The sequence below is a fragment of the Malania oleifera genome, chromosome 8, assembly GCF_029873635.1.
Source record: "Malania oleifera isolate guangnan ecotype guangnan chromosome 8, ASM2987363v1, whole genome shotgun sequence".
NCBI classification, from domain to species: domain Eukaryota; kingdom Viridiplantae; phylum Streptophyta; class Magnoliopsida; order Santalales; family Ximeniaceae; genus Malania; species Malania oleifera.
Genome location: NC_080424.1, coordinates 32,628,634 through 32,642,789, shown reverse-complemented (window position 1 = coordinate 32,642,789; position 14,156 = coordinate 32,628,634). Strand labels below are relative to the sequence as shown.

Below are 14,156 nucleotides of genomic sequence, written 5' to 3'. Positions count from 1 at the left end.
GGAGACTATACTGGTTGACATGTTTGAAAAAAATCAACTAATATCTAGTGTAGTTGTGTTAAAAATTTTAAAATGATGGCTTATACTACTAGGCATAATTGAATAATTCTCTATCTGGTATAAGCTATTTATTGCATCTAAACTATAACTCATATTGATAGGGGGAGCATCTTAAATTAAAATGCTTATCTTATTATGCTCTCAAATACTTTTAGCTTAGATTTGTTATTGAATCAATTGTGGCATGGGTTTGAATGAAATACTTTATTGAAAATTTTAAGTTGAAATATGTTAATTTGCCACAGTCATTTGATTTGCCATATGATCTTGCATGTGATTGTTCAATTTTTAGGATCTTTATGGTTGTGGTTTTCTAGTTATATTTTAGTATATGCTTCATTGATAAACCAGAAAATTTGTGCTTGCTTGTTTTATATTAAAGTTTCTTTTTCAGCAAGCATCCCTCCAGTACTTTCTGCAAATATCAAAAGGGGATATATTTATTATTATATGCATATATATATATATATATATATATATATATATATGTTTGAAAATTGCATAACTGGTTCGGTATTCACATAAAAATGCATGCGAACTAGTTAGACTGTGTTTATGCTCAAACCTTCTTTTTGGTATCATATGACGTGTGCCTTTAACTCAAATCTTCCATGGGTCTTATGATATGTTTCAATTGTAATGGTTTGTGTATGCTTATGGTCTAACCTTGTTTTCATGTCATTTAAATCATTTAAATGACTAGTTATATAGTTTGTGTGATGATCAAATTGCTATACTTCATACTTTGTCATTCATTGTGCATTGTATGATTATATTATCTTTTTAGATGCTAAAAGTAACAATTCTTGATCAAACTGGACTGTTTGAGTTGGAAGTTGTGGATAAACTGTTAATCTAAAACTCAAAACAGGTCACTTGTGTACAAAGTTATTTTAGGAATGCTCTATTTTCAAATGGCATACTGCCGAAATTTTCAAAAATCCTCCCAATAAATCTTTTGTATTTAAATGACTTCTTTTGCCTTCATGCTATATTTCTTAGCCCTTTTTGTTATTGCCAAAAGGGGGAGAAGAGGCAAAATTGGGTACAACAATAAATTTAAATTGCGTACATTGGGCTTTAATTGTTTATATGCATATAGTCAGGAGGAGCCTTTCTTGATTGTACCTACTTTTGCATAAAGTATTTGTCATTATCAAAAAGGGGGAGATTGTTGACTTGATAGGTTATACCCACTTTTGATCATGACAAATACTCTTGGTACTGATGATTGTACTAAAGCTTGCATGTAGGTTCACCTTGCATGCGTACTCGAACTGAAAGACATATCATGATGGCGTGCAGTGTTCGTTCTGATGAATGAAGATTCTTTTTCACTTTCTTCATTCTGGGATATAATATTATTATAGACTGCACACTCCTATCACTTGTAATAATTTGCATCATGCATGATAGGTAGATATGCTTAAATCAACCCTAGTTGGACTTTAGGTACCTACACAGACCATAGAAAGACCTTAGGGATGGTCGACCGATGCTAGATTTTTTCGGTAGGATAGAAAGTCTTTAGGTCCCTAAACAAATACACAAACAGTCTCCATATCACTTACATAATCAAAGGAATTAAATAAGGCAAAATTGGACTTTAATTGAAAATCTTGAGAGAGCTCGGGCGACCGAACCTATGGCATTTAAAAAGCCTCGGGTAACCCAACCCCGGACAAAGTCAACTTCTTGACTTTTGTTTGGGCACCCGAACCGTTTTGAATGTATCTTCCTCGGGCACCCGAACCAGTGTCTGAACACTTTTCATCTACCTGAGCACTCGAACCTTCACGTTCATTATGGCCTCGGGTGACCGAATTGGTCAGTTCAGTTAATCGAACTTAACTTCGGGCACCTGAACCTCAGACACAATAATACTAACTTTGATTCAGCCAACCGACCCTGATTTCTGGCACTCAAACCTTTAAAAATTGATTTTTTAATTGAGTCTATTCGGGCGACCGAACTGAAGTTCAGCCACTCGAATCTCTTGGGTAAAATTAATTTTTATTGAAAATTAAATGGGGTAAACTGGGTTAATTTTTCTAAACCTGTTTTAAACTTTTATAATTATCCCCAATGAGTCCCCAATGGTCAAAAATTCCTCCTTACCTATATATACATGTTCATTTGCAATAATTAGCAAGAATTAGAAATTTGATTAAGGCCAAAATTCTCTCAATTTTAAAAATCTATTTTTAGCCTATACTACTCCCAAACACTCATACACCCCATTTTTCTTAATCTTTTAAGTGTTGTGAGTATTTCTAAAGTGCTTGTGCTTAATCTTCCTAGCTAGTACTCTCATTTATTATATTGTTTGGTTGATTTTATTTGAGAGTATAACATTAAGTTCTTCCACCAATTTTATTTGATAAATCTTGTGTGGAAAGACTTAGAAGGTTGTGGTTCTTGCATTGTCATTGCAAGACACCTAAGCCTATATTTTTTTGTGCAAAAATCATTTTCAAAGTTTGCATTCAAACACTCCTTGTGCTTAGTATTTTGAGAACATATTTTTGAGTTTGTTTGAATCATCTCGCTAAGCATGTTTGAAACCTTGATATGATTTTGTGATATTTATATACTGTGTTTCAAATCTTGCTTTGATATACACTTTTGATCTAGATTGATTATCTATACCTATTTGAGTGTTTAGAACACATTAAAATACTGAGCATATTTACATATCATTTGTTCTTACATTATTGCTTGAGATATACGGGTGTACATATCTTCTTGTGAAGAAGCATATTTTCGTGTACAAAAATTTTATATCATTTGTTGTATTCTAGGCGTAGGCCTGAAGAGTGAGACTAACCATGTGGAATAGTTCCGGACTGGCTTAGATCCAATTAGGAAAGTTAGGTGTGCCACCCTGATAAGGAGTGCTCTATTAGGTGCTGCTCCACCCGTTTAAGTGAGTCATAGTGGAATCCTTGTGTTGGTGTAGCCAAGGCGGGGACGTAGGCAATTTGGCCGAACCTCCATAACATATCACGTGCACTGTTTACCTTTTTGCACTTTACTATTACTGTACGTATATGTTTATTTATTGATTGCATAGACTGACCCTAGGTTATGTAATACTGTTATTAAATCGATTGACCTAAGTGGTAAATTTTAAATACCCAATTCACCCCCCTCTTGGGGTTGCACCAAAGCTAACATGTAGGCTTTACCGAACCGCGTAAATCTTGTTGTTGTTATTGTTGTTTATCATTTTCTGGTTGAGTTTTCATTTATTGTTGTATTTATTCCGCTGTGCTTAGTATTTATCCCAACCATATCACAACAAATATTCTTATAGGAGCTCATGTTCAAGCAAGTGAGGTATGTGTTGTATTTTGATAGTCAAAGTGCGATTCATCTTTGTAAGAATCATACTTTTCATTCTCGATATAAGCATATTGATGTGAAATATCATTGGATTAGAGATGCACTAGGTTCTAACTTGTTAGAAATTGAAAAGATTGATATTGATGACAATAGTTCAAATATGACGACAAAATTCCTATAAAAGGAAAAGCATAAAACATGTTGCATGATTGCTGATATGGTGAAGTCCTACACAAAGTCAAGAGGGGGAGATTTGTTGGGTTTACCTCCTTTGTGGAGGATGACCTAAATGTATAAAATGATCCTCTTGAAAGTCTTGGTCGATGCTCAAGTGTAATCCATGTCCAAGTGGAAGTGAAGATCTTTGTGCTCAGCTGTATCCCACTTGTTGTCTTGGAATGGAGTGGTTAATTAATTAGTTGGTAGTGGCCTTCTTTAGAAAATGATGGGTCATCTTTGGAGAAGAAAAAAACACTTAATTTGGGAAATTATTGTTGCCAGAAAGGAAACTTCATGTATCCTTGGGATAGCCAAGAAAAGAGTGAAGGAGAGAAGAAAATAGTTTGCTAAAATTTCTGCATTAAAGATGTCTATGCAGTCAACTTGATCTTGACAATCAGATGACAATTTTTCGTCCAATTGAGATGAAATTTGGACAAGTTGTTCCAAACTCCTCCTCCTTTATTCTGGTTTGTCTTATTGTTATTTGGATCTTCGTAACTTTAGTTTCGTGAATTGGACAGCAGCCCTTGTTTTAGGTGGGACCTCTCCATTTCCTATTCAAGTTTGATTATACCTTGATGGTGATGGCTCATGCATATTATTTTTCTATGCCAAGAATTTATGATTCTTGATGATTGTTATTGATGTATGCCTCTATTTTTAACTAGAAAAGACTTATTGTAACTTACTATTTTGAAATAGTGGAAGATTGGAAATGGACTTCGGTCCCGTAACGTAAATCTTGGTGTTCTCTTTGTGGTTGTGTGATTGGTTTTGTTTGTTTGGTTGTCATGTATTTCTATTTTTGGATAATTAATTATTTTGGTTGCTATGTATTTTCATTTTTGGATAATTAATAATTATTCTACTTAGTGTTGATTAGATTGGGGGAAGGTTTATTTTTTGGTCATTGTGTTTTGAGATCACCTCCATAACCTCCTTTTCTCCAACAATTTATAATCAGAATATGTCTTTCCGAAATTATACGATTATTGAAAATGAATCTCTTTTTATACATCTCTGATAATAATGAATATATAGTCAATTTGTTACATGCCTAATATTTAAAATATGCAATTTGCTTGAGTCAATTTGTTACATGCACAGACACGCGAAGGGGGGAGTTTTGTACATATTCCCAACAATATGAATACAATAAATTGCAACACTTGCTAATACGATCTTTAAGACCGGGCCATAGGTAGAAATAAATAAAATAAACTAATACAAGCTACAATTTGCATGCGCGTCAATACATACAAACAGGGTGAAGTTTTATTTTTGAAAGGTAAACCAGGGAGAAATTTGTAGAGGCATTAATCAACAAGGTGGCATATCCGGAGGCGGCGGCAGCATCTGCTCCTCTGCTTGCTCCCCGTTCTTCACAATAAAAACCATGTCCATCCCCCATGTCAGGTGCCGCTCCAAGTGGCAGTGCATGAACCAGACTCCTGTTCACGTACATCAAACATATAATAATAATAACACCAACAACAAGAACAACAACAACATGATGATAAAGAAAGAAGACAGTTAAATTAATATATACCTGGGTTGTTTGCCCTGAATCTTATGGCAGTCCAGCCGTTTTTGGGCACGGCGATGGTATTCTGCAGAGGCGGGTCTACCAAATTATACCCTAAAGGATCCTTATCCTTATCGAAATTCCCAAACCCCCATCCCACCACGTAGAAACTGTACCCGTGTAAGTGTATCGGATGATCCGTACCCGCAACCAAGTTTGTCCCCTGTATCACGAGCTCCACCGTCGAGTTATACTCCACCACTCTCACTTCCGTCGCCGCCCTTGGTAGCTCCAGCTCCAGCGGCAGATACTCTGCCGTGAAATTGAAAACCAGCGGCGGGAAACTCGGAAACTTGTCTCCAAACACCCCGTTTATGCGACCGTAGTACGCTTCCAGTATGTCGATGGTGGGATTCTGAAAGCTTATGTTGTTCAGGCTGGCGGCGAGGCGCGTCCCGTTGGGTCCTTCGCAGGAGTTGTTGAAGCAGGGGAAGGTGTTCACGGAGGCGGTGAAGATCAGCTTGGTGGTGATGTTGAGGGGGACGGAGGCGGGGTGGGCGCCGGAGGCCAGGCTCCGCAGGCGGCCGGTGAAGTTGACGGAGGCGCTGGTGTCGTTGTAGTAGGGGAGGAAGGGCAAGGGTGGGGGAGAAGAAGAACGGGGGTGGCCGGAGTAGCGGAGGATGGCGGTGGTGGTGGTGTTGTCGTATGCGACGCCCAAGGCGCTGGAGTAGACTCTGGCGGCCATGTAGTAGTCGTTCGGGGGTTGGTTGGCATGGAGGAGGGCGTCGATGGTTTGGCCGGGGGATATGGCGATGTAGTCGGAGATGAGGGGTTTGGTGTAGCTGCCGTCGGTGCCGACGACGTTGAGTGAGTGGTTGGCGACGGAGAAGAAGAGGATATCTTGGAGGGCTGCGTTTACGATGCGGAGGAGATAGGTTCCGCCGCGGTGGACCATCAACTTCGTCGTTCCTGTGGGAGCATGGAAAAGTGGTTATCCGTTGGTGGAACTAGCTAGCTAAATGGGCTTATGGGGCCCAATGCTGTCAAGGCTTTGGGCTTTAATTGAAATTCCCAACCCTCTGACCTAGTTAATGCTTGCATAACAGTTTTCTCAGGCCCATTTTTGGGGTGGGGTTGTTAAAATACGAAATTCAATTTGGGAGAATGCACTTTGTGTGGGCTTTGAGGCTTTGATTTGAATTTTTGTGCATTTAAATTAAATTTAATATTATTTTATAATATATTTTATTTAAATTCATACAAATTTAAAATTTTTTAATGCGAGGTTATCTTTTTAGAAGAAATATAGGATAATTTTTAATTAATATATTAAATTTTTATTATTCTTCAATTATCGTTCGTCTTTAGTTTAAAATTAAATTAAAAATTTTAACTGCAAATATTCCTTATATATATATATATATATATATATATATATATATATACATATATATGTATGTATGTACATGTATCTATGCATGTGAATATTCAATTCTTACTTACCTATTTCTTATATTTAATTGATTAATAAAATAAAACTCCTGTAGGACTATTTTTTTTTTTCTTTTTGTAAACTATTGTATTTTTTAACATATTGGAATAATGAATGGAGAGGGACCTGATTTTGAGCATGGATATAGATCGCCAGGTTGACCATTGATAGTGTAAGCATCGGAGACATTGGGGTCTCCTCCCGTCTGTTTCATTTCATCAAGAACCTCCATTACATCTCTCTTCCACCACTCTCCTGCAATATTCAATAACATCCCCACATCATTGATGGCCAATAAATGTTGTTCATCTGTTTTTCATTACTATAACATGGCAAAATATTGTCTTTTTTAGATATTAGTTGGTCCATATCAATGAGATCTTCTTCTTTTTTTCCAATATGAAACAATATCATCTATATATATGTAGCATGAAAATCATATTATATATCTAGAACTAATGAATAATGTACAAATTAGACAAGACCTATCTAGCTTTATGTATACCTAAAATGATGGGCACTTCTGCATCAGGCTTTTTAAAAGGATAGCTAGTTCCCTTTTTAGGGTAGACAACAATAGCCCCATGCACGGTGGCTCTGGACGAGTCACTATGAGCGTGCCACCACACTGTTCCTTCCTCTGTCGAGAGTATGATCTTTTGCCTAAACTTTCTTCCTGGTTGAATTGGGCACTGTGTGATATATTCAGGACCATCTGACCACGGATACCTTGGCAGCTTCACCCCGTGCCTACACGTAGGATATTATTATGCATGCAATAGATCAATTGGAAATAAGAATTTTCTAACTCCTTACTTCATGTTTGGTACCTAAAACTGAAATTGAAAGAGATGCATGTATCATTTGATTTGGTCGCACGCTCGACTTGTTTAAATTTTGATTCCATTCGTTTCTTACTTACATATTCTATTTTGCAAACCTAAAATGTTGTTAATCATTTTGTACCTATGTCATGAATAACTATCTCTATCTCTCTCTCTCTCTCTCTCTCTCTCTCATAATGGGTTAACAATTCGAGCCTTATAGTAAAACTAGTTAGAATGATTGCACTTATATAACTTATAATATTTAGCTTAAAATAATACCAATGAATGGTGATATTGTAGTCGGCCTTGTTATAAATGTCAACGATGATAGTCTCTCCCTTATTAGCATACAAAGTAGGGCCTGGGAACTTGCCATTTATGGTTAAGATGTTTTTGGTGCTACATAGCCTTGTGTATGAGGTTTCTTTCACCTGCATATATAGTAATCCACTTATATGTTAGGAACGTGCAGTAATAATTAAATATATATATATATATAATTTTTCAGCCACAGAAAAAAACAAAAGCAAGCATATGTTGCAGAGACATGCATTCATACAAAACCTCATACGAGAATATGTATTAAAAGACATAGTAGCTAAGCTAGCCATGAAATTAGAGTAGATATTTACCATAAAAGTGTGATGAACTAATGCCTGACAATTGAGGAGGCAACCCAGCAAAAGAAACCCTAAAATTTGCAAGATTAGAACCCTCATGATCAACCCACTTCTCACAAAAATCTAGCAATAATTTTTCTTCTGCTTTACGCTTTGGCGCACTCTGTTTGGCATTTAGACAAACTCATATGGTATTTATAGAGGTCAATACGATAATTTAGTTTCATGAAGGTGATGCATGAGAGGCTTCCACGGTATTTAGGTTCTATAATTATTTTTACTGGGACCAATCATTTGTTTGCAATTGGCAAATTTTTAAGTTGCCACGACAACCTGCATTTCATGAATGAGTTCCTTGAAAAATGTAAACATGGAAGAAGAGTATGTGTAATTTGACACGCATGTACTCCTTTGACAATTAGACAGAAAAACTGGAACCCGTCAAATAGAAAGAATGCAATTCATCCACTTCTCACTTTTGAATTTCTATAATTGGGCAATTGCTTTTGTGAGAGGGATGTTAATTGGGCCATTGTTTTTTCGTCCCCAGTGGAATAAATTCTGCTACCATAATCATTTCTTATTTACAATTTGGGTTTACTTTTCAGAACTTTAGTTAATGCACGATTGATTTATCTTTTGGCATATTTTTAACATTAAAGGTAATACATAATTCTACAATTGACTACGAAAACATATGACATATTGATCTAGAAGTTGAAAACATATGACATATTGATCTAGAAGTGAAACAACTTGATTAAGCTTATGAGTTGAGATTGAGGTTCCAGAGGGTTTGTAAAACAAAAATAATTGAAAAGTCCCACTACAATAGAATATGATTTTTCTAAATATAAAAAATATTATTTGAACATTCAATAGCAACCATATTCGCTGCTAATTCTTTTATCGGTGATTATACAATTGTTATTAGAGCTGATGTTGAGGTAATATAACCATCGCCACTAGAAACCTCTATGTACGTGGACATTTTAGTCACAATTATTGTAAGGATCCAAATCCGAGTGGGTTCCAACAAATGAATTTTTCAGCGGATACAAATAAATCTAAATTATTTTTATTAATAGAGTACTAATTAGTTTTATTACAAATATATGTCTCAATTATTAAAATGCAAAATTCTAAAATTCTAAAATACATAAAAGTCTTCTAAATTATATTATGCTAAATTTTTGTTCTACTCTACTTTTTTTACTCCCGCCCATGCACTTGCTACTCCAGATTTTTGGTTCGCTTTTCAAAATAATCTGAAATGTAAAATAATGATTGGGGTAAGAAGACGCTTAGTAAGCAAATAAGATTATTATTAGTGTGTGGCCAAAATGAGTTTTCATAATTTCGTAAAATAATATTTAATACTATAACTTCAAAAATACTATTAAAATAAATGTAAATTTAAAAATTTTTGTATAAAAACTTTTGTCATCAACTATAACAGTAAAATTTTATAATCATATACTATAACTATTAAATTAAACTTTTAACTTTAAAAAATGTAATTATAATTTTTAATTATATATATATATATATATATATATATTTCCTTATACATTTCCTTTAAACTATCATTTAGGCATAATAATGACCATGTTCATGTAAACTTATACTTTACCTTTAAATCATTAATAACTATGTACACGTAATTAAATATGTATATACATATACTGTAAAAATCACCCTTAGACATGTTAATCGTAAGTCATGTTTACCCCTATGATTGGATTGTGCGGTCCGAAAATTGGATTTAGCTGGCTGGCCGACCAAACTGAATCAACGTATATCATCATTAAATGAGATTTTCCCTATTAAACCCTAGTCCGACCCAGGTGTGCACTTAAGAGAAATTCACTACCATATAAAACCACTTTGTAAACAGTGTGGGTGTACTCTGATCCATTTAAACTTTAAGCTGCGGTATCGAATATTCGTAATTTTCTGTATCGTCTGAGCCATAAGGGGTTTTAAAAATATTTTTATTATATAATTTCTACAATTAAAATAATATTATGAAAATATCATTTTTATTCATATTTTCGTGAAATACGTAACATAAAAGAAATCAACTCATGTAATCTTTACTCATATTTTCATGAAATATGCAACGTATAAATAAACTCATGTTACACAATTTTCTTGTTTAAAATATATTTTTTGAATAGAAATTAACGATGTAAAATACCCGAGAGGTTTAGAACATTTATTAACTTAAAAATAAATGCAAGTATATTAAAGATAAAAATAGTATAATTAAATATGCGTAAAAATAAACTCAAGAGAATTTTATGAAATTAACTAACATAATCGAAATTTATTTACAAATGAACTAGGGTATGAATTTTAAATAAAAATCTAACATAATCAAATTTATTTACAAATAAACTCGGGTATGAATTTTAGTAAAAGTCTAACATAATCAAATTTACTTACCTTTTCCTTTATCTTGTACTACGAACACAACGAATATCTTTTTTAAAAAATGAGATCGAAAAGAGTGGGTGAGTGAGAATTTTAATTATAACAAAAATTCTCCCTCCACCACTAATTCTTTCACTCACTAATCATTCTCTTCATTTGAAAATTTTTTGTGAAAAATGAATGTTGAGAGCTTCCAACTTGTAGGAAAATTTTGGGAAAGAAAATTAAATTTATAAAAGTGTAAAGAGAGGGGTGAAATTATAATTTTTTTAAAATTAAAGAATGGGCATGAGATGGGTTAGACATGGGTTAGGTATGGGATAGAGATGAAGGTCATGTGGGAGTACTTGCCACCACTCCCATTTAATTAATTAATTAATTAATTAATTTTTTACTTTTTTTTTAAAAAAAATTATTATTATTATTATTTTTAAACTATGTTTTAGTATTTTTTCTTTTTAAGAAATTAAGTTTGAATTTTGAAAACTCATGAGGGCCCCACACAAACTTCAAGACCCAAGTGGGTCCTACGTAAGTTTATTAATTCTCACATAATTTTAGTCCTACATAGTTTTGGGACTCATGTGGACCCCACACGACTTCAGGACTCATGTGGGCCCCACACAGTCTTGTGGGCCCCACATAGGATACCTATATTATTATTGTTATTTTACCATGTATTTTTACAAATTATGTGTGTCAAAACACTATTTTATTTATATGTACTTATTTACGTATACAAACAGTGTTTATCCTGTTTATCTTATGAAATTCCATTTTGACCAAGTCAACCTCTAGAGAGCAACTGAGCCGCAATGGTCTCTGAGCACTCGCTGAGACAAGATATTTCTTAGGAATCAAATATGGAATTAAGGATCCTATAAAAGAGCACTTCTGCATTGATATTAACTTAATGAGCATTTTTGTTATTTTATTATTATTATTATTATTATTATTATTATTATTATTATTATTATGCTACATATATATATTTGGGTCATCAAAATTACAATCACCACTAAAGGTTGCTAACTCAACAACTATGTCTTGTAATTACTGTTATATGTAAAATATAAGTTTTTGCTACTACATACATAACATTTGTGATGCCTTGAAAATTTTCGTTCAATTTCTCTAATACCACCTAAATATTTCATACAGCGGAAGACCTTAATAATCAATTACCAGAGTATTAAATCATACCAATATAACAATATCATCTACGACATCACAAATTACATCCCTACCACTCAGAAATCATTAAGACATAATAAAATAATACAATTCTAAGTAAAACCTTCTATCCCACCCACGCTTCTGTTGCGATACTCTTACTACTGCTCTCCTCCACGTGATTTTATGAAATGTTAGAATTTTCATAGGGTGAGACACTTCTCAGTAAGTCGGAATAGATTATTATTAGTGTGTGACAAATGAATTTTATGTGACGATATATATATGTATATATCTGAAAATACATATTTCCTTTTCAAATCGTACTATAGCTCAATATATACTCTGTGTTCATAAATCTCCGTACATGCTTAAATAACTGTAACATAGTATAAAATCTTATTTCTATATGTATTCATAACTTAGTATAGAATCTCATTTTTGTATATATAATCATAACTCCATATAAAATTGCTGTACCATATTGCTGCATAAAACTATCATAACATAATTTTATAATAATCTGTCATAACATAATATTGTATAGATCTATCATATCATAACTCCGTAATAATCTACTATATCATCATACTCTTCTTTGTTCATCCTCATGTTGGCCCGTGTATGATGAGGGAATACTATTATACTCATACTTTATCGTGATGGATTCCTTCGTATATGTAAATCATCTGTTATATATATATCTAATAGAATCTTCCTTGATTAGTTGCTTATATAATCATATACTGCTGATCCTCACGTTGACTTGTATACGAGGAGGACAACCTCATGCTAGCTTGTGTACAGGGAGGGACTTTGCTATACTTTTCCTTATGCTGACCTGTATATAAGGAGGATAACCTCAATACTGGCCCGTATATAAGGAGAGACTCTACTATATTCATCCTAACGCTGACCTGTATACGAGGAGGATACAACCTCATACTGGCCCGTTTACAAGGAGGGACTTTGCAATACTCATCCTCATGCTGACCCGTATACGAGGAGGATAACCTTATGCTGGCCTGTATACAGAGAGGGACTTTACTATATTCATCCTCATATTTTTGTATATAACCGTCATTTCATAACTAATCACAACATAAAGCCAACTAAATTGTTACGACACTTAGCCGGCTAAAAAAATATATATATCCACTTACATGCGTACGATTTTCTAGGTATTACATCATTTATGCCTGGAAATAGTTATTATGTACATGGTTGTCACCTTTTAACCAAAAGACAAACTTCATAAGCAAATTATTCATCAAAATTCATTGTAATTAAATAGTCACTAACCATACTTATATATAATCCAAATTGTTACATAATTTTGTTGCAATATACAACTTTCAAAAAAAAAAAAAAAACATAAAAAGTTTAATACATTCACAAGTCTGATAAAACCGTCATTTACAACTTCTCACAAATCATTATTTCTTTTAGATCACTGAGTCCAAATATTGCTCAATGAACTAGAAGTTATGTTAAATAGAATGGAATTTTTGTATTTCTTCGATTGAATATTTTGTACATCCTAATCTTACAATATATAATACAAGGATTCTAAATAAGTAAATAATCTCCTTACAGAATAATAAACAATCTTCTACATTTACTACTTTCCTAATTTACTAAATATACCCAAGGATACTCGAGATTTCAACACTCCCCCTCAAGTTGGATCATAGATATTAATCATATCCAACTTGCTAATGAAATCATCAAAATTCTGTCATGTTAACCCTTTAGTAAAGATGTTTGCATTTGTTCCTTGGTAGGCACATAAGTCATGCAGATGGTTCCTTCTTCAACCTTCTTTTTAATAAAATGTCTGTCTACTTCCACATGTTTAGTTTTGTCATGTTGAACTGGATTGAGAGAGATATTGATGGCTGCTTTGTTGTCACAATAGAGTTTGATAGGGAATTTCACCAAAATTTGTTACTCTTCCAAGAGTTTCCACAACCACAGTCCTTTACATATTCCTTGTGCAACTGCTCTGAATTCGGTTTCAGCGCTGCTTCGGGCCACTACATCCTGTTTTTTGCTCCTCCAAGTTACCAAATTTCCCTATACAAAGGTGCAATATCCAGTGGTAGACCTTCTATCTTCCACTGATCCTGTCTAATCCGCATTTGTGAAGATTTCTACTTCCTTGCTTTCACATTTTTTGAAGAAAAGTCCTTTACCTGGAGAACCTTTGAGGTACCTAAGGATCTTATACACAACATCTAGGTGAGTCTTTTTCGGTGAATGCATGTGTTGGCTTACCACACTTACAACAAATGCAATGTTGGGTTTGATATGTGATAAGTATTAGTTTACCAACCAATCTTTGATACCTTTTTTTTTTCAACTGGTATTCCACATTCTTCGACCCTCTTTATAGCTTCAATCGGAGTTTCACTAGGTTTGCAACCAAGCATGCTAGTTTCGGTTAGGAGATCAAT

General features: G+C 33.9%; 1 protein-coding gene across 2 annotated transcripts in view; it reads right to left on the bottom strand.

The window, feature by feature from the left end:
- Positions 1 to 4,624: 4,624 nt before the first annotated feature.
- The window catches only part of LOC131162938 (laccase-14-like), a 29,122-nt gene continuing 19,590 nt past the window's right edge, over positions 4,625 to 14,156 (bottom strand). Inside the window, exons 9-14 of one of the 2 annotated variants that reach the window (XM_058119565.1) lie at positions 13,741 to 13,756; positions 7,751 to 7,902; positions 7,150 to 7,394; positions 6,771 to 6,899; positions 5,177 to 6,121; positions 4,625 to 5,078 (exon numbers count right to left, since the gene is read on the bottom strand). In XM_058119565.1, the coding sequence (XP_057975548.1) occupies positions 4,948 to 5,078; positions 5,177 to 6,121; positions 6,771 to 6,899; positions 7,150 to 7,394; positions 7,751 to 7,902; positions 13,741 to 13,756 (1,618 nt within the window). In that variant the 3' untranslated portion in view covers positions 4,625 to 4,947. Of the gene's footprint in view, positions 5,079 to 5,176; positions 6,122 to 6,770; positions 6,900 to 7,149; positions 7,395 to 7,750; positions 7,903 to 8,103; positions 8,261 to 13,740; positions 13,757 to 14,156 lie in introns of those variants that run through there. The other variant, XM_058119564.1, reaches the window with a different exon arrangement.